Raw genomic sequence first — 21,830 nt, 5'->3', positions numbered from 1 at the left:
CAGTAACCAATTCATAAGTCTAAGCTCTGCCGTTTCCAGTATGTAGACCTGTAGATTGTCACCTGCTGCTTCCCAGAAACTTGTGGGTTTTTTCTTCTTCTTTATAGTGTTAACTACACTGTAGTTGTGATAACCTCTGTAAAACTCCACTGTATCAGTATTATACCTATACTAAGAAGTTATAAACCTGGAAGTTATATATTTAGAAGTTATATACCTAGAAGTATGAATGCTTTTGTATTCCTGATGGTTCTTCTAAGCTCCACCTACTATACCTGTGAGTAGAGTAAAATCTTTATTGAGTAGGCATCGAAAGGTATGTCGGTGTGGGATCGATCCCCATCGGTGGGCCCATTGAGCTATTTCTCGCTCCAGCCAGTGTACCACGACTGGTACATTAAATACCGTGGTATGTGCTATACTGTCTATGGGATGGTGCATATACCGTTAAAAGATCCCTTGCTCGCTTGATTCGCGGTCGGTGTGGGATCGATCCCCGTCAGTGGGCCCATTGGGCTATTTCTCGCTCCAGCCAGTGTACCATGACTGGTACATCAAATGCCATGGTATGTGCTATACTGTCTATGGGATGGTGCATATACCGTTAAAAGATCTCTTGCTGCTAATCGAAAAGAGTGGCCCATGAAGTGGTGACAGTGGGTTTCCTCTCTCAATATCTGTGTGGTCCTTAACCATATGTCCGACGCCATATGACCATAAATAAAATGTGTTGAGTGTATTGTTAAGTAAAACATTTCCTTCCTTGTAAGGGTATGGTCTGGACGTAGCCATTTCCCATTCCAACCAGGACACCACGACTGGTATATCAAAGGCTGTGGTTTGTGCTGTGTCCTGTCTGTGGGATGGTGCATATAAAGATCCTTTGTAACTAATGGAAAATTGTAGCAGGTTTTCTCTCTAAGACTATATGTCAATATTGACATTCTATAGCCGCTGATTAATAAATATTTCCATTAGCAGCAAGGGATCTTCTAAAATATGCACTTTCCCGCAGACTAAACAGCACATACCACAGCCTTTGACATACCAGTCATGTGGCACTGGCTGGGATGGCAAAACAAAAAAACAATTTCATTTTCATTTCAACTTATTTTCATGCTTATATCAAATTACGGTTCAAGCACGCTATCCTGGGCACACACCTCAGCTATCAGGGCTGTCTGTCCAGGACACTGGGTTAGTTATTTGTTGTTAGTGAGAGAGAGAAGAAGGTGTAGTGGTCTTACACCTACCCATTGAGTCATTAAAACTCGCTCTGGGTGGGAGCCGGTACTGGGCTGTGAACCCAGTACCTACCGTCTTATGTCCAATAGCTTAACCACTGCGCCACCAAGGCTGGTACCAATTTTAAACATGCATTTGACATACCAGTCCTGGGGCACTGGTTGGGATGGCAAAACATAAAACTAATTTCAAAGTTTGTTTTGTTTAATTACACCACTAGAGCACATTGATTTATTAATCATCGGCTATTACAAGCCATAGGATTTCAAATTTCATGGGAAACACTTTTTGGGTTCCGTGCCCTGAGATCATGGGAACCCATCGGAAGCTGTTTTTAAGTTCTGGGAACCCATTTCTTATACCATAATGCAATGGATTGTCAAAATGCTATGCAGGTTGGGTAATATGTTTGAATCTTGCCAACTGACTTATTATTTTAAATGACAACAAATAAAGTTTCCAATCCAGCCAACTGACTGGGTTTTTTTACATCAAATAAAGGTTCCAATCCAGCCAACTGACTGTTTGCATAATAATTAATGTTATCTTGTATTGTCTAGTTTAATTATAGAACAACAGAGGACATAGCATCATAATTAATGTTATCTTATATCAATTGTCTAGGTTAGTTATAGAACAACACAGGCCATATCATAATAATTAATGTTATCTTTTATTGTCTAGGTTAGTTCTAGAACAACACAGGACATAACATAAATAGTTAATGTTATCTTGTATCAATTGACTAGGTTAGTTCTAGAACAACACAGGACATAGCATCATAATTAATGTTATCTTATATTGTCTAGGTTAGTTCTAGAACAACACAGGACATAGCATAATAGTTAATGTTATCTTATATTGTCTAGGTTAGTTCTAGAACAACACAGGACATAGCATAATAGTTAATGTTATCTTATATTGTCTAGGTTAGTTCTAGAACAACACAGGACATAACACAGGACATAACATAATAGTTAATGTTATCTTGTATCAATTGTCTAAGTTAGTTCTAGAACAACAGAGGACATAGCATAATAATTAATGTTATCTTGTATCAATTGTCTAGGTTAGTTCTAGAACAACACAGGACATAGCATAATAATAATTAATGTTATCTTGTATCGTCTAGGTTAGTTCTAGAACAACACAGGACATAGCATAATAATTAATGTTATCTTGTATTGTCTAGGTTAGTTATAGAACAACACAGGACATAGCATAATAATTAATGTTATCTTATATTGTCTAGGTTAGTTCTAGAACAACACAGGACATAACATAATAATGTTATCTTATATCAATTGTCTAGGTTAGTTCTAGAACAACACAGGACATAGCATAATAATTAATGTTATCTTATATTGTCTAGGTTAGTTCTAGAACAACACAGGACATAGCATAATAATTAATGTTATCTTATATTGTCTAGGTTAGTTCTAGAACAACACAGGACATAGCATAATAGTTAATGTTATCTTATATTGTCTAGGTTAGTTCTAGAACAACACAGGACATAGCATAATAGTTAATGTTATCTTATATTGTCTAGGTTAGTTCTAGAACAACACAGGACATAACACAGGACATAACATAATAGTTAATGTTATCTTGTATCAATTGTCTAGGTTAGTTCTAGAACAACACAGGACATAGCATAATAATAATTAATGTTATCTTGTATTGTCTAGGTTAGTTCTAGAACAACACAGGACATAGCATAATAATTAATGTTATCTTGTATTGTCTAGGTTAGTTATAGAACAACACAGGACATAGCATAATAATTAATGTTATCTTCTATTGTCTAGGTTTGTTCTAGAACAACACAGGACATAGCATAATAATTAAAGTTATCTTGTATTGTCTAGGTTAGTTCTAGAACAACACAGGACATAACATAATAATGTTATCTTATATCAATTGTCTAGGTTAGTTCTAGAACAACACAGGACATAGCATAATAATTAATGTTATCTTATATTGTCTAGGTTAGTTCTAGAACAACACAGGACATAACAATAATTAATATTATCTTATAAAATATACATGCATGTACACATGTAGGTCTACACAGAATATAGACTACATAACAATTAAATTGAGTTGGCTTAAAAATATAACTGAATTATTAATTTATATTATACATATATAGAGGCTATTTCATGGGTTTTTTCGAATACGATTTTTATGTCAACGAGTGATGTGTGAAAACCATATTTTCACGAATTGCGAAGCAATGAGTGAAAATATGGTTTTCACACATCATGAGTTGACATAAAAATCGTATTCGGAAAAACACCATGAAATGGTCTATTTATTATATACATATTTCCTAATTTTTGACAATATCTTTCACTCTTTGGTAATATCTTTCACTTATCCTATCGAAAACACGTAACGTCATGATATATTTCTTCCTATGGAACTTTGCCAGAAAATTTACTTTACCATAGACTTTTAAAAAGAAATTTGATTAAAATTTATCTTTATTAACATTTATTTAACAATACTGCGGTGCAAACATACATGTACCTGACAAAGCGATCCTCTAAAAACTCCCACAAAAACAAAACGAGTCGAACGCTGTTAAATTCTTACACTTAAACTCGATGACACTACATTGTGTCATCATTATTTAGCTTCGTATTCAATTTGTTTTGTATATTTTATCGTAATTGCACTTCGTATCCCGTTTTTATAGGTACAGTTGTTTAAATTACATTTTTTATTTTTCAAATACGATCAGATGCATTGGTAATCATCAAATTTAAATACGAAGAACTGAGATAAAGGGAGATAATTTAATCGTGCACTTTTACAAAAAAGTAAATACGACTTCTATATTTTCACTGTAGCTAAAATACAGTGAAAATATGACTTTTCACCTGATATGACTTTTATGGTTTCCGTAGTTCTATATATTTCATTGCTATGTATATAATAATATATTACGTCTGTATTAAACAGTTAAAAAACAAAACAAATTAAGTGTTTAACTTTAAAGCAATTTATGACAAGAGTAACACATGCATTTAAAAACAGGTGTGAAAAATGTAATAAGCTGCCTGTTACACCACAGCCAAGGCTACAAGTCACTATATAAAATAGTTTTAAACAAACAGAAGCCTACCTGTAATAGTGCCTAATAATCCAAGTCGTTACAGGTAATACCAGGTGAGAGGCCGACAGGTGTTACTAAGTGATTATTTTTGTATTGTTTTGTTTTAGATTACAACTAGTAGGTCTGGTTTGGTAGCTTAAAAAAACGAATAATAGTCTAACAAAACGTCATATGCATGGACAAAACTCTTTGGTGAAATCAGATGTTGTGTCCAATACAGGCATGCTTGAACAGTTCTCTGATGGAAGCATGCTAAAAAAACAAATACCCATATTTGTGTATACACATGTACAGTAGAATCTCGTTGGCTTGACCTTGGAAGGGTCGATCACACCACAATGCTCAAACCAAAAACGAAGTCCCGAGTTTTTTGTCCGGTAAACCCTTATATTAACTGATGATGGGTCGAACACATCCAGGGTCGACTATAAGCTTTCGCTCAAACTAAATTATCGGTCCCGTCTGTGTTATTAGCTATATTTCCCTCGAACTGGTGATCCATCAAATATCAAATGGAAAACCACCGAAAAGGACCAACCATTGCCGCGCTTTGCGCAGTTGGTTATTACAACCTTCGGATTATAATTATTTAGGCGGAATGAGCTACAGGTATGGATGAATCGGAGAATCACAACAATAGCCATGCAATCCTTTCTTTGCCATACCTGTCTTGATGTGTGTTAAGCGGCTATCGGTAATGATCTTTCAAGTACAGCTAGTGTTGCGGCATCTGTTCGATGAACCATGATACCAATCAAACAATTAGTGCACAAAATGGCCTCGGCGTGAAGCGTTACTCTGAACACTGAACCGACAAGGGCTTCTACATCACACAGTCGGAGTAATTTGTAATAAATCCTTTCACTCTGATATTTTGCTGTATAACACATTGATAAAAAATTTAAGTTTGTAGTTACCAAAATATTTTTAAGTTGGTTAATTAATTATTCATCAGCTATTGAGTCAAACATTTGATAATTGTGACTCGTAGTCATCAAAGGAAACCACTTGCATTTTTCCATCAGCAGCAAGGATCTTTTATATACCTTGCCACAGACAGGGTAGTACATACCACGGCCTTTGATATACCAGTTGTGGTGCACTGGTAACTGGAACGAGAAAAAACAGTGAGTTGAATGGAAAAAGGTTTGTTTTGTTTAACAACACCACTAGAGCACATTGATTTAGTAGTTGAACGGATCCACCGAGGTGGTTCGATCCTGCTTCACAAGCACCTCAGGTGAGTACTCGACCAACAGAGCTAAATCTCATTCCAAGTTGTTGTAAATGCTTTACACCTCCTTGTCACTCTGGTTTGAGAGAGAGCTGCCAGCCTCGGTGGCACAGTGGTTAAACGATCTGACTACAGACTGGTAGGTACAGGGTTCGCAGCCCAGTACCGGCTCCAACCCAGAGCGAGTTCTTAAGGGCTCAATGGGTAGGTGTAAGGCCACTACACCCTCTTCTCTCTCACTAACCACTAACCAACTAACAACTAACCGGCTGTCCTGGACAGACAGCCTAGATAGCTTAGGTGTGTGCCCAAGACAGCGTGCTTGAACCTTAATTGGGTATAAGTTGAAATGAATGAATGAATGAATGAATGAATGAGAGACAGCTACATTGAGCTCAGTCGATAGAGCATCACCTGAAGTGCTGTGGGTCAAGGACACAAATATTATCTGATTCCTTCCCCCCTCCCTCCCCCCATTCCAACCAATACCCCACAACTGATATATCAGACACCATGGTATGTGCTATCCTGTCTGTGGGAAAATGCAGATAAAAGATCCCTTGCTGCTGGTGGAAATACGTAGCGGGTTTCCTCTGAAGACTGCATGTGTGTCAGAATTACTAAGTGTGTCATATCCAATAGCTGATGATTAAATAAATCAGTGTGCACTAGTGGTGTTGTTAAACAAACAAACTTTCACTTTTAACTGTCACTCTGGATTGGAGTCTGTACCGAGACACGAACTAGGGACCTAGCTACCAGTCTGATGACTTAACGGCACAAAATGTATGTCATTGGATAACAATTATTGCTGTTGATTAAAAGAATAATTTTTGGTTTGTATTTTTTTATTTCTTACAAAAGTTAGGCACAAAATTGCCTAAGGTGAAAATTTTCCTATAGTGTTATAATTTCAGTTTGGTTTGACATAAGAAGAAAAGTAAAAGTGTTTTTGAAAAAACCCCACCCCAAAACAACTATTTTTGTTTGCAATTTAGAAAACAATCCGGTCAGAAATAAATAAATAACTTGTAGTAAATAAATAAATAACTTGTAGTAAATTCTATAGCATGAAACAATATGTTCCCTGTGGGAAGGACCATAAGTCAAAAACATTTCAAAATTGTCATCAGTAACCAATTCATAAGTCTAAGCTCTGCCGTTTCCAGTATGTAAACCTGTAGATTGTCACCTGCTGCTTCCCATAAACTGGATTTATAAAAATGTTTATAGTGTTAACTACACTGTAGTTGTGATAACCTCTGTAAAACACCACTGCAACAGTATTATACACTAAGAAGCTATAAACCTGGAAGTTATATATTTAGAAGTTATATACCTAGAAGTATGAATGCCTTTGTATTCCTGACGGTTCTTCTAAGCTCCACCTACTGTACCTGTGAGTAGAGTAAAATCTTTATTGAGCAGGCACCTAAGGGTATGTCGGTCTGGGATCAATCCCCATCGGTGGGTCCACTGGGCAAAGCAGACAGGAAGTTAAATTTCTCAGTCGTGCTTGCTCAAAACGTGAACAGGACCCGCAGTCAAAATATTCATAAACAATGTACTGGGGTGTCACATTCTCAGTCGCGCGTGCTCATGAATTTGAACATGACCAGCAGTCAAAATATTGATAACCAATGTGCTGGGGTGTCGTTATTACATTCCTTTCTTCTCTTTCTCTGCTTCCAGACGGTCAAGGCGTGAGACAGGAAGTTGCCTTCTCGGTGGGGCTGACTCACCACCTGAATCTGACGGGCAGCCAAACGGTCGTCTACGACGAGATCATAACCAACATCGGCGCCGCCTACGACCTCGACAGTGGCTTCTTCAAGTGTCCAATGTCGGGCATCTACGTGTTCCAGTTCCACGCACTGTCGCGCTCCGATCGCACCGTGTATCTGCAGCTACACCACAACTACAACTACGTTGTCTCCATCTGGAGCCACACCAACGGGGAATTCGCGGCCGGAGGGAATTCGGCCATCCTACACCTCACCAAAGGAGACACTGTCAGTATCAAATCTGTTAGTGGTTACTCCAACAGCCTGTTTGGCAAACCCGATGAGGTGTACTGTACGTTTTCAGGGTATATGATATCTGTGGTGTTTGAGGAAATGCCCATTATTGGAAAGTAATGTACAGCTGAATTAAAAAAAAAAAAAAACGAATAAAAAAAATTGTGAAAAATTATTTAAATTTTTTAATTTATTATTTTACAGCCAATAAAACTTTATAATTATTTGTATGTGGAGTTGTTTTGTTTCGGATGGGTTTTTTTGCTGTTGCTTTTTTCTCTCTATTTTGGGGTTTTTGGAGCTTTTATGGGGTATTTTGTGGTTTTTTGTTTTTTGGTGGGTGGGATTGTTTTATTTACTTCTTGGGTTGGGACCGGCCTCGGTGGCGTCGTGGCAGGCCATCGGTCTACAGGCTGGTAGGTACTGGGTTCGGATCCCAGTCGAGGCATGGGATTTTTAATCGAGATACCGAATCCAAACCCTGAGTGAGTGCTCCGCAAGGCTCAATGGGTAGGTGTAAACCACTTGCACCGACCAGTGATCCATAACTGGTTCAACAAAGGCCATGGTTTGTGCTATCCTGCCTGTGGGAAGCGCAAATAAAAGATCCCTTGCTGCCTGTCGTAAAAAGAGTAGCGGGTTTCCTCTAAAAACAGTGTCAGAATGACGTCCAATAGCCGATGATAAGATAAAAAATCAGTGTGCTCTAGCGGCGTCGTTAAATAAAACAAACTTTACTTTTTTTTCTTGGGTTGGGATGTAACAGGATTTTTATGGAAATTCAGATTTTTTTATTGCCACCCAAAACCTGTAAAATTGTCCTAATTGTTTTTGTCTAGGATAATTTTCATCTGTGAAAGTTAAGTAAACATCCCAGCACTCTGTGCAGCATCTAGCTCAAGGTAGAATGCTCGGCTGAGGTGTTTTGGTCCTAGGATCGAATCCCCTAATATACATATACATCACATATAGATTATTGCTTGAGTGGGAGTGCTATACAGAATTTATAAAACTAGTTTGGGAATTATTTTATTCCCTGAGATAGAGCGAGGGGTATCAATCTAAACAATTCCCAAACGAGTTTGATAAATTTTCGAATGGTACTCCTGCGAATGTTATAATTTATTTATTTTCTACAAACTATGATTTTGAAAAAACTTTAAATATGATTGTAATTGCTTCAAAATCGACCTTAAAGGCATACTGTCACAAATTTAAGGACCTTATTTCTCTAAAAATGGATAATAAATCAAAATTACATTAATTTTTGCAGACCAAATCTAGCTATTGCATCACTTTAACTACACCATGATGGAGTGAAATCCATGTCAACTCTCAGAAATGTTAGTTTTTGAATTATGGACCATTGCCATAATTCAATTATTTTTACAAAATATTAATAAGTGGAGTATTGTGGTTACGTAGATGGTTGAATAAAGTACATTTAGGGAAAAATCAAATATATATATTTTCAGGTAATACTTTGTTAGGCCATGTAATAGGTCAGTGGTCTGTGACAATATGCCTTTAATAACATCCAGCGATGTCAAATACAGTGATGTGGATTGATGTCAATTTTCGAAACTGCGACTGTCGCAAGCTTGAAGCTGTTATCAGTACTGTGCAGTAACAGTTTCCAAGGTATTGTTATGACCCAGGCAATAAAATTACGTGGGAAAAATACATTTATTTAACTGTTTATTGTAGATCATATGGGTAGTAAATCGAGAATAGTACATTAGTGGCCGTTAGATACCATTTATCTCACAACGAGTTGTTTTAAAACTTATCTAATGGGCGAAAGCGAGTTTGATACATTTTTAAATAACGAGTTGTGAGATAAATGGTATCTAACGGCCACGAACATATTATTCTATTTCATACATATCCTCAAAAAACAGGTTTTAAACAAATTTTAATGTCTTTTTTTTACTAAAATTTATTTACAGCCATTGCTGACTTGCGTGTCACAGGCACATTGATGTCAGGTTAACTATACGTCACAGTTTAATTGATTTCCATTGTGTAGTTTTTCATTGGTTGTATGACATTGGTGACCTGGTCATCACCTAGGAGCAGCCAGTCATATGTCTTGAAATTGTTAAAGGGAGAGTAAACTCAAACAAGAGACTTATGTGTTGGAAAGATGCATACCCGCATTACAAATGAAAAACGCGTAATTTTAGAGTTAATAAAAAAACATGATTATTCCTGCTAACTGGGGGCAGCCATTTTTGTGACGTCCGGTGGAATAGCTTCCATCAACTTGACTGGTAAAACAACATAAATGACTTGATAGTATAATAAACTATTTTACTAAATATATTTGCATCAATAGAACGAAATGGAGTTATAGTACTTTTCTTTTTTTAAAAATCCAAAGAAAAAAATGCATATTATTAGGCCTGTTGGTATGCTACATTAGGCCTATTGGTGTTAACAAGTATGTGTCATCACAAATAACATGGTGTTCTCACCAACGGGTGTGTAAGAAATGTATATATACATATACACGCATACATGTACACAGTTCATTCACATGCGTACACAAAGATTCACATTGTACACACACACATACATGCATACAGACAGACACACAGATATACATGTGTATGCACACACACACATACAGTAAAAAATATGTACAGTTATAAAATAAAAACAACAAGCAAAGTAAACTATTGTATACTTCATATTATCAGATTTTTGTAATTAAACATGTTCTTCATTTTCTCAAATATGCATTATAATATAAAAAATATGCATAATAATAAGCAATATAATGTAATACAAGTATATAGTTTAAATATATAATTGTTAAAAAAGCAAGCAACATGTATGCTGATCATATATGTAAATGTGTATATATCATCACATAGACATGTACATAAAAATAAATACATTTAAATAAGTAACATACTTAATAAATACATGTTAATAAAAATAATTCACAATAATGTTAATCAATAAATTTATCCATGATAATAAATAAATACATGTAAAGGAAGGAAATACATGTACATACATGTAAATAAATAAATGAATAAATAATAGAAAGAAATACATATAAATAAATAAATATAAAGAAAGAAAGAAATACATGTAAATAAATAAATACACGTAAATTAATTACCCGAGACTAAGTAATTAATTAAACATTATTACAGGTTAACATAAAACAAATCATGTATTAAGCCACTTGTTTATAAAAAGGTCCGGAAAGCTATGGTGCGGGTTGTTTTTGAAAAAGAGCTATATGGTAGGAGTACCGTAGCCTATATGGTAGAAGCCAGTTTCCTCTCCGATTCTCTAGATCAAGTGTTGCAATAACCTCGTGTTCAACACTCGGGGTCGTAATTCACTTAACTCCTTAACTCTGCAGTTTAATTGTGCCGTGCAAAACGATTGCAAGGACAATGTAGCTCGAGTTACCTCCAACCCTACCCCTAATCATTATCAATAAGGGGGTAAGGCTAAAGGTGACTCGAGTTTGGACAATGTGATGTTGTTTAAGAGAACTTAAATGGGCTATGTCACAGTTGCAATAATGGCGGTTCCCGCTAAACATATTTATTAATTTTTGCTTTGAAATATAAAGTTTGTACCTTCACCTAAATGCCTATAAAAATTACAACCAATTAATTCCATTTACTTATAGAATTGTTTGGGTTTTTGGGGGGTTTTAAGGGCTATGACCACTCCCTTTATAAAATTATGTAATGCTTGTCAACACACGCACACACGCACGCACGCACACACGCACACAATTGTTACACTACATTGATGATTTCCTTTTTGTGGGTCAGTATGGGGAGGAATGTCAAAACACACTTGACGTGTTTTTCAAGGTTTGCTTAGAGCTAGGTGTGCTGGTGCCAGATGATAAAACGGTCCATCCATGCACAAAGTTAATTTTGGGGGGTTTAGAAATAGATACAGTGAAAATGCAAATCCTACATACAAACATGTACATACACAACAATGCATGCACGCGTACACACACACACACACACACACACACACACACACACACACACACACACACAGCATATTTGATTTTCTTTTTGTATTTATTATAGTTTGGTTTGGTAATAAATACTAAATAAAAAATTAATTTGTTAAAGAAAAAAATATACCCTATATCAGGTTTTTTTAAATTATTTTGCTGGTCAGTTTTCAGAAACTACTAATATATTACGATGTATTGGCGGAAATTCTCTATCATTTCTGGTGTAATAGTAAATGAAAATAAAAATCCAACTAATGTTGATTTCCGATGACCCAACTTAAAATTCCATGACACACCATGACCCAACTTAAAATTCCATGACACATCATGACCCAATTTAAAATTCCATGACACACCATGACTCAACTTAAAATTCAATTACTTTACATATCTGAAAAAATTAAATCTGCAAATTCTAAAACTTTGCAGGATTTTCATGCCCTGATGAACCTAGTTTGTAACAAATAAAACCAACATATTTATATTTTTACTGTTCAGTATAAGAACAAAATGAAATCCCCCCCCCCCCCCCCCCCCTCCAATTATTGGAACCAAGACACGTTGACGAGAGTTTTAAACATTAAATCAATATGATATGATATAGATTACAATAGTTTTAGTATTAGGTCATTTCTATCGTTCATACCTTGCATAGAGGCGGCCAAAGTAGGGCTATGCTTAAAAAGGAAGTAGAAAAATTCCAATAAATAATTTTAAAAATGTATTGTTATGTATCTCTTTGGTTGTTGTTATTTTTAAAATATGTCAGATATGGCGCTGTTTAAATGTTTTTTTTTTTTTTTTTGAAAATGGCGTTTTCGCGTGCCTTAAACTATTGCTTTGAAAGGGGCGTTCGCGCGTATAAAAATGAAAATATCAGAAAATTCCAGAAAAATATTTCCATTAGGTTGGTCGCCCTGGAGGCCTGCCTTGAACAGAAGCCTGCCTCGATTAAAGGTCGGGTCTCGGAGCATCACGAACAAAATAGAGGCCTGCCTTTGAATAGAAGCCTGCCTTTGAATAGAGGCCTGCCTTCTATAAAGGCCAACTTCTGCTACTGTGGCTTTTTCAGGTTAACGGCCACATTATACTCCTCACTCCTGTTGCCTGACGTCAAAAGCTAATGTAAAAACATAGTGAGAATAACAGGACAGAAGAAGCTATAGGTGTGCAAGCCTACGTTAGAAGATCTTACAACAAGGCTATGTTAGAAAAGCTTGCATGAAAAATATAGAAGCCTGCCATGTATAGAGGCCAGGACCCATATTCACAAAAAAGTGTAAATTTACGTCTACGACTAGCACTTACATGTGCCGTAGATTTACGTTTACGTGCAAGAAGCACCTTATTCTCAAAGATGGTCGTAAATATAAACGTAACTTAGTTGGACGTAAATCTACGATTTAACATTATCACTGGAGTAATTAATAAAAACACATTAGAAACGATGGCTACTGGGTAAATAACAAATGCGCAAAACGCAATTTTGTTTGTCGTCTGCTAACAATAACATTGCGAACAGTGAACCATGGCATTTTGGTATTGGTGGGGATCCGCGTTTTGGTACGAACTTGAGGACATTTCTTAAAAAGGAAAAGATAACTCAGGAGAAATTGGCCAAGTCGAAAACATCCGTTCGATCACGAACAAAAATATGTTCAATCCGTGGGCGTTCGCCATAGCAAACTGCTTCATTTATTGGAAATGCTGCTAGTTTCCGTAAATAATAGTAAATAACGGCGATCGTGCTTGATTTATTATATGTACACAACTTACGTACAGCGTTAGTTGCAACCTGAGGCACTCATATTTACGTCCAACTTTACACGTAACTTACGTTTACGTTGTTTCGTGAATAGCTCTTCAGTCGTAGATTTACGTTTACGTGTAAAACTAGGCTTACGATATTTTGTGAATATGGGTCCTGGTCTTGGAGCGACGCGAAAAACATAGAAACCTGCCTTGAAAATAGGGCTTGTCTTGGAGCGACACAAAAAATAACAGAATCCTAAGCTTTTATTTTAAGGATTTACGGTATATATGGAAGGTATTTCTAGAAGTATTCGATTTGAGAACACAACCAGTGAAATTGTTCAGGACACGGCTATGATCATCTTTGGTAAGCGTGCTATGTGCATATACAAACATCATGCGACTTGGATTTTCGCTTGTGGAACGGTCGTTTGACTCGTGGGTGCATTTCCCTGGCAGTTTCCTGAGTCACTTGTAGAACATCTTTCAGTCTCAGACGTGGTCGACCTTGACCTTGAGACGGTTTGGATGGCAGACACTGCGTGGGTTTCGCTTTAGATTCACTGTCCTTGATTAATTTACGTAAGAAGGCCGAAGTCTGAAGCATAAAAACCCCCCAAAAAACCCGTTATCATACATAGTTAAGAAAGTTTAAAAAATAACTGTTTTGTTTAACGACACCACTGGAGCACATTAATTAATCATCGGCTATTGGATGTCAAACATTTGGTAATTCGGAAACCCGCTACATTTTTTTCTAATGCAGAAAGGTATCTTTTATATGCATTTTCCCACAGACAAAAAAGCACATACCATGTCCTTTGACCAGTCGTGGTGCACTGCCCCCCCCCCCCCCCCAAAAAAAAAAAAATTAAATAATTCCAAAATAGTTACTTTTCTTCTTACGTCAATCAAACTGAATTTTTTTTTTTTTTTTTTTTTAAAGCGTGGGACGGTTTATAGATTCTTTGTCCTTTATTTGTCTTAATGCTAGGCTCAGACTATTAACTTTCACGACGGAGTTGGCCAACTCGACGGTTTCCCCACTCCCAATTAATCGGTCGTAGGTGGTGCATACGACGAGAATCGAGATGCTCACACTAGCAACTGGACAGTCGTAGAAGTCAAAATATAAGCGAGCTGGCCAACGTCATCGTGCAGTTGGTGGTTTGAGCCTAGCACAAGATGTCTGATGATTCGTGAATTTTTAAAAAATAAATAAACCTTCCCACTTTCTGAAGTTGAATAGCATCAAAGCAGGAAAAGTTTCAAGACAGAACAGTAGATATTTTGAAAAAAAAAAAAAAAAAAAAAAAAAAAACCCGACAAAAAACACAAAAACGCCCTCAAACACATTATGGTGATGTTTATTACTGGTAAATTGTTCACCTTTGTGCATTGCTTACGTTTAAACTGATGCATACTACAAAACTTAACTTTAAAAAAACCCCAAAAAGCTATATGATTCACAAACCGCTCAACATATGATGTGCATGTAAGTATAGTCAGGTCCCATTCCCCACAAATGTGACATGTACGGGCATTTGGGTTTTTTTAGGATTTGGTCTAACATAGATTTTTAACCTAATTTGGGGATGCTGAATCAAAAACAAAAAATAAGTTGGGCACCTGAGAAATTACGTTTTATGTTTCAAAATGGTCGAAAAGAAAAGGGGCGAGAAATTGTCTAATAAAAAATATGTAACTGGTACCCAACGATCTTTATATGGTGTGTTTTGGCATTAACATATATGTGGATTCATTTAATTTATAAAACTCTATTTTCAAAATGAAAATTTAATTTTATGGTCAAAATGTTTAAAAACAAAATAGCGGCCATTTGTCATAAAATCGACATCCAAGTCTTATGAAGTGCATTATTTGCTGCCATAAATGCAAGAATGTAGGTTACGTAGTACACTATTTACGATTGATTGCATGTTACTTTTTGACGCACGTGCAGTAAATTTTGCTACATAGCGGCCATTTTAGTGCTCATTTGAAGCGTAGAAATACTAATAAAAAGATAGCTATTTGAATAACAACTGTCTGTAAATATTGATATGTTTTACAACCGAATGCTTATGCTCACCGAAACTGGTCTCTCTATGATACGGCAGATGCTGAACGCTAGAGATTGTTCCCACCACCGACCTCGGTAGTGTTGTGGTTAAGCCATCGGACATAAACTCAGAGCGAGTTTTAACGACCAAATTGGTAGGTGTAAGGCCACTGCACCCTCTTCTCTCTCACTAACCGCTAACAACTAACCCACTGTCCTGGACAGACAGCCCAGATAGCTTATGTGTATGTCCATGACAGCGTGCTTGAACCTTAATTGGATATAAGCCAGGCGCAGATCCAGAATTTTTAAATAGGGGGAGCCCGATGGCGCGAAGCGCCCGACATTCGAGGAACGGGGGCATGCTCCCGCGCGAAATTTTGAAATTTAAGTGGCCTGAAACGCGATTTTCTCTCGGGTGCTGTGTAACAAAAATAGCTAATTTAGGGTATGTTTTACCTTTTTCATACTGTTATTGTTATCTTCAAAATTGTGAAATTGGTGCATTTTTAATGTAATTCCACTCTAGTGTATGCTATAGTTTAATTAATACTTAACCCCAAAAATAGGGGGGGGGGGCGGGCCCCTTGGGCCCCCCATAAATCCGCGCCTGTAAGCACGAAAATAATTGACGGGGATGTGCCCATCCACATCTACGGGATTTAATTATGAGATTTCTAGACATTTCACTGGATGCTGTGCCAAAGTCATTTAGGGTTGCATCTTTTTTCATATATTCACCTTCAAAAAGTGAAATCGGACATTTATTAATCCCCACATACCACGGTAACCTTTGATATACCACGTCATGGTACAGTGGCTACTGCAGGTTGATAAGCCCAAACACCGACGGGTTAACACCGTTTCTGAGAGATGAAAACTCCTATCTGATAGTCATGGCTCTCTTGATGATCAACGGCTCATTATCGGAATCTTGTCAGTGTCCGCGTGTAACCTGTCTCTCACGTCAGGTCTCTGCAGGTGTGATAAACAAACAAAACGTTAACATGTCTGTTTGTCTGTCTGTCTGTCTGTCTCTGTGTCTCTCTCTCTCTCTCTCTCTCGCGCATATCTCCTCTCTCTCTGTTGAATGCGTCTATCTATATCTCTGTACCCCGCCTCTCTCTCTCTCTCTCTCTCTCTCTCTCTCCTCTCTCTCTCTCTCTCTCTCTCTCTCTCTGTGCCATATATCCGTAAATAAAATGTGTTGAGTGCGTCGTTAAATACATAATTTCCTCCTTCCTCTCTCTCTCTCTCTCTCTCTCTCTCTCTCTCTCTCTCTCTCTCTCTCTCTCCCGACGCCCTATCCGTAAATAAAATGTGTGTTGAGTGCGTCGTTTAAATACAACATTTCCCCCCCCCCTCTCTCTCTCTCTCTCTCTCTCTCTCTCTCTCTCCCGACGCCATATATCCGTAAATAAAATGTGTTGAGTGCGTCGTTAAATACAACATTTCCCCCCCCCTCTCTCTCTCTCTCTCTCTCTCTCTCTCTCTCTCTCTCTCTCTCTCTCTCTCTCTCTCCCGACGCCATATATCCGTAAATAAAATGCGTTGAGTGCGTCGTTAAATACTCTCCTTCTCTCTCTCTCTCTCTCTCTCTCTCTCTCTCTCTCTCTCTCTCTCTCTCTCTCTCTCTCTCTCTCTCTCTCACCCTTTGTCCCTCCCATTAAAATAAGTGGAACATTATTTTTCGTCGTGAGCAGAAGGGGATCCAAACCCACTCGAGCCCCTTGAATCCGCGTCTGACGTCAGCGTTTAAACCGATTTTCCTTCAGTTATAGAAACTCTCTCCTATTGCAAGATCAAAATCTCTTCTCTCTCGTACTCCTCTCAGGTTCCTGTTGTGGTCCATATAAAGTGATCGAGTTAACGGTGGTTGGAGATAAAGATAATAGTTGCTTTTGAAATACATTTTGGCTCATGCAAACAGTCGCCCTAACGATGCTTCCTTTAACTATATTGTTATAATATAGACAATGCTCTCGATGCCACGTACTCAGTTGCTGTAGATGCCGCATTCAGTTGCTGTAAGTTAGATGCCTCATTCTACTCGAAGCTCATTCTGCTACTGCAGAAGTCACATTCAGTTACTGCAGAAGTCACATTCAGTTACTGAAGAAGTCACATTCATTTGCTGTAGAAATCACATTCAGTTACTGCAGAATTCACATCCAGTTACTGCAGAAGTCACATTCAGTTGCTATAGAAGTCACATTCAGTTGCTATAGAATCCGCATTCATTTGCTATAGAAGCCACATCCATTTATAGAAGCCACATCCAGTTGCTGTAGAATCTACATTCAGTTGCTATAGAAGCCTCATTCAGTTGTTGTCTCTCTCTTCTCTCTCTCTTTTCTCTCTCTGTGCTATAGAATTCACATTCAGTTGTAGAATCCACATCCAAGTAGAATCCATTCAGTTGTTGTAGAAGCCACATTCAGTTGCTGTAGAATCCACATTCAGTTGCTATAGAAGCTACATCCAGTTGTTGTAGAATCCACATTCAGTTGCTGTAGAAGTCACATTCAGTTGCTGTAGAATCCACATTCAGTTGCTGTAGAAGCCACATTCAGTTGCTGTAGAAGTCACATTCAGTTGCTGTAGAATCCACATTCAGTAGCTGTAGCAGTCACATTCAGTTGCTGTAGAATCCACTTTTAGTTACTGCAGAAGCCAAATTCAGTTGCTGTAGAATCCACATTCAGTACTGCAGAAGCCACATTCAGGTTGCTTGTAGAAGTCCATTAAAGTGATCGATAGAATCCACATTGGAGCTGTAGCAGATAATTTAGTTGCTTTAGAATCCAATTCAGTTACTGCAGAAGCCACCATTCAGTTGATGTAAACGAAGCACATTTAAGTTACTGCAGAAATCCACAGACAGTTGTTACTGCTTGAAGCCACGTACATTCAGTTGCTGTAGAATCCACATTCAGTTACTGCAGAAGCCACATTCAGTTGCTGTAGAATCCACATTCAGTTACTGCAGAAGCCACATTCAGTTGCTGTAGAAGTCACATTTAGTTACTGCAGAATTCACATTCGGTTACTGCAGAAGCCAAATTCAGTTACTGCAGAAGCCACATTCAGTTGCTGTAGAATCCACATTCAGTTGTAGAATCCACATTCAGTTACTGCAGAATTCACATACAGTTACTGAAGAAGTCACATTCAGTTACTGCAGAAACCACATTCAGTTGCCATAGAAGCCATATTCAGTTGCTGTAGAAGTCACATCCAGTTGCTGCAGAAGCCACATTCAGTTGTCATAGAAGCCATATTCAGTTGCTGTAGAATCCACATTCAGTTTTTCTGTTGAAGCCACCTTTAGTTCTCGTTGGCATTAGAAATAAACCATTTTGAAGATATGTTAAATATTCATTTATTTTCACTCCAAAATTGGAAACATTTACATTGCAGTTGTTTGGTAGACCTATACGATCTCATCTGACTGCAGTTGAGATTTCAGGTTTTGGCCTATTTTGATCGACAGTCAGCATTCCAAGAATCAATGACACAGAAATTCTATTGATGCCTACAAAGGGTAATAAAAACTGAATGCACTACACACACACGTACCGTCATTTTATTTGCAATTTGCTCTACACTAATTTGCTTGCAAGAAAGTGCTACGTCTTCTTCCACATGGGAGTGGGAACTATTTTAACGTGCCCATATCCACAGAGGTTAAGGCACGCCCACCCCGGACTTAGCCCCTGACTTGGCCAGTGACCAATTCTTTTAATAACTGTGTTATTTTCTTTTCTAAGTTCATCATCAGGGCCGTACCCTCCGGGGGCAGGAAGAATCTCTTCTCTGTTGTTGTTTTTTTAACTCAAGAAAATAGCATATAAATGTCAGGGTTTAATCTTTATAGTATGTCTCATTCCGTGTATTTCGTATGTCACACGCTCAGGTAATATTCTAGGGCTATAATATGTTATACGAAATTTCTGAAACGGGGAGAGTATCTTCAAGTTGAAGTAGAGAAGTGGAAAACATCTGTTCCAACATACTCCAGTAGAGTCCAGACCAGCGAATGGTTGTACCACTTTGGCAGCCTGCAATACAGATTGTTTCCCAGCAATTCACCGAATTCTGGTGATATTTCTCACTACTTCTGTTGGCAGTGTGATATATGACAGGTCCTTTTCAGAACTACGGTGCTTGAAAGTATGGACCAGAGCAAGTATGGCCTAAGATCGCCTTATTGGACTGGCTATGGTTCTTTGCCTTCGGAACACACCATACATTCCTTGCCCAGAACACAACTTCTCAACAACATCTATCTAACTGGAGACAATTATCCCATTAAATTAATGTCCTCAGAATTCATATTTGCCAAAATACTTTTTTTCTTTAGAATTTATGTGTCTTCAGCGGTAACATATATACAATATTGAACTGTAATAAAAACACAATGTGCTTCAATGCCACCTATACCACAAACTGAAGATGCGACAACTCAAGATGTGAAAAATAATTCTTGGTTTACAAAAATCCTACAAAATAACTAAAATCACTGTTTGAAAGTGGCTACCTTTGCAAGTCATCTAAATAAGAAAATAAAACAAAACATCCTCAAGTTATAATACTCTGTCAAATAATCATTAAAATAGTTGAAAAGTATTGTTTGAAAATTACTCATTTTGTAATTCAGATGCCAGGAAATCATGTTTAAGGCCTTCCAAATGAATAGTTTTTTCCCGGCGGAAGAAAAAAATAAATAAAGAAAACAAATAAAGAAAAAAAAGAAAGAAAAAAAAAGAAAGAAAAAAGGTATGACCCCGGGCCCTCTAGCCTTCTCGGACGCTACGGTTACTAGTCACAAATAATATTTTAAAAAAAAACCACATTTGACCCCCCCCCCCCCCCCCCCAATAGCCGATTAATTCATCATCCACAACATGTACTCTAGTGATGTCGTTAAACATAAAACTAAACTTTCCCCCAAAACGCGACTCTGAAACAAAAAAAAATTTATGGTCAGCACATGCCCCCAATTGTTTGACAGATCTCTCTCCCTTTGAAGGAAGGAACTGTTTTATTTAACGACGCACTCAACACTTTTTATTTACGGTTATATGGCGACAGATTATGGTTACGGGGCACACATATATTGATAGGGGAAACCCGCTGTCGCCACTTCATGGGCTACTCTAATTAGCAGCGAGGGATCTTTCATATGCACCATCCCATAGACAGGATCGCACATATCACACCTTTGATATACCAGTCGTGGTGCACTGCATGGAAACTAAAAATAGCCTAATGGGTCCACTGATAACTGATCGATCCCAAACCGACCGCGCATCAAGCGAGCGCTTTACCACTGAGCTACGTTCCGCCACCGCTCCTTTTGAGAGCTGAAGATATTTGCTTTTGGCAAAATCAAACTGCCCCTTTTTATAATTTTGTAACACCCCCCTCCCCTTTACAAAATCCTGATTCCGTCCCTGATGCGAATTTTATATTCTTACCGTTTGATAAAACTTACCCTGGCCACTTTTGTTGAATAGATTCTGTGGGCCCTGTTGTTACGAAGGTGACGTGCTTTCTTTTCCAACTACTAATCTCACCAGAATTCCATAGTTCCAATACAGTTTGTTTTAGAGAAGAAAAAAAAAAAAATCACGAAATTAAAAATTAAAAAATCCCATAAAATTAAATTAAAAAAAACAAAAACAAAAACATCATATGTAATGCACAAAAAAAAACCCCAACTAATTATATAAATATATTTATCCTATAACTTACCCATGATATTCATAAACCCATGTGATAATTTAATGTATTAACCCGGTTAATAATGGTATGCAAATTTAAAGGTATATGCAAATTTGCAAGGTCTCCAGGTAATAATGTGTTGCTGTCAATGTATCCCTGTCCCGAGTCAGACCCCCGATCCTATCGGAGGCCGGACTCGGGATAGGCGTGTTCGAAACCCTAGTGGTATATGGACACGTTAAACCAGTTACTAAGCTAAGCTAAGCTGTCAGTGAGTCATTTGTTTACGAGCGAACAAGACCTGTATGAGTTTGCTGCATTGTAAGATATTTACGAAAAATTAAATATTTCTACGATTAAAGTTACATATTAAATATATTTTCTTGTTTAGAATATCATTGTCTGTATATTCAATGTGTTTCTGGTCGTCTTAATATTTGTAAGAAGCCCAAACTGGATTTTGTCTTCAAATAATTTCGTACGTACGAAAAAATATATTTTAGGAAATAAAATGAAATGTAACCTAGTACAAATATTAGAACGATCAGAAACACGTTTAGTATACAATCACTAATATTTTATGCAAAAAAATATATTTGATATGTAATTACAATCGTTAAAAAGTCTCTGTTAGTCGATAACATCTTAAAAACTGCAGC

The 21,830-nt window shown here is 37.3% G+C and overlaps 3 protein-coding genes across 4 annotated transcripts in view; 2 read left to right on the top strand and 1 right to left on the bottom strand.

Moving 5' to 3' along the window:
• Window positions 1-7,427, top strand: part of LOC121387254 (clumping factor A-like) — a 52,557-nt gene extending 45,130 nt beyond the window's left edge. The window contains exon 12 of the mRNA XM_041518279.1: window positions 7,296-7,427. The gene's annotated coding sequence lies outside the window, so the exon portion shown is untranslated. The remainder of the gene's footprint in view (window positions 1-7,295) is intronic.
• On the top strand, window positions 6,951-7,741 carry LOC121387253 (complement C1q-like protein 4). Its single transcript, XM_041518278.1, has 2 exons — window positions 6,951-7,002; window positions 7,296-7,741. Exons 1-2 carry the CDS (start codon window positions 6,951-6,953, stop codon window positions 7,739-7,741), a joined length of 498 nt encoding a protein of 165 aa, XP_041374212.1.
• A 5,694-nt stretch (window positions 7,742-13,435) lies between these two features.
• The window catches only part of LOC121387606, an 18,790-nt gene continuing 10,395 nt past the window's right edge, over window positions 13,436-21,830 (bottom strand). For both annotated transcript variants that reach the window (XR_005959843.1, XM_041518766.1), the window contains exons 5-6: window positions 20,942-21,013; window positions 13,436-13,980 (exon numbers count right to left, since the gene is read on the bottom strand). Coding sequence is in view for 1 of the 2 variants with exons in the window: in XM_041518766.1 (XP_041374700.1) it covers window positions 13,956-13,980; window positions 20,942-21,013 (97 nt within the window). In the remaining variant the exon portion in view is untranslated. The remainder of the gene's footprint in view (window positions 13,981-20,941; window positions 21,014-21,830) is intronic.

The sequence above is a fragment of the Gigantopelta aegis genome, chromosome 13 (genome assembly GCF_016097555.1).
Source record: "Gigantopelta aegis isolate Gae_Host chromosome 13, Gae_host_genome, whole genome shotgun sequence".
Classification (NCBI taxonomy): domain Eukaryota; kingdom Metazoa; phylum Mollusca; class Gastropoda; order Neomphalida; family Peltospiridae; genus Gigantopelta; species Gigantopelta aegis.
This window is presented reverse-complemented; position numbering and strand designations above follow the sequence as displayed.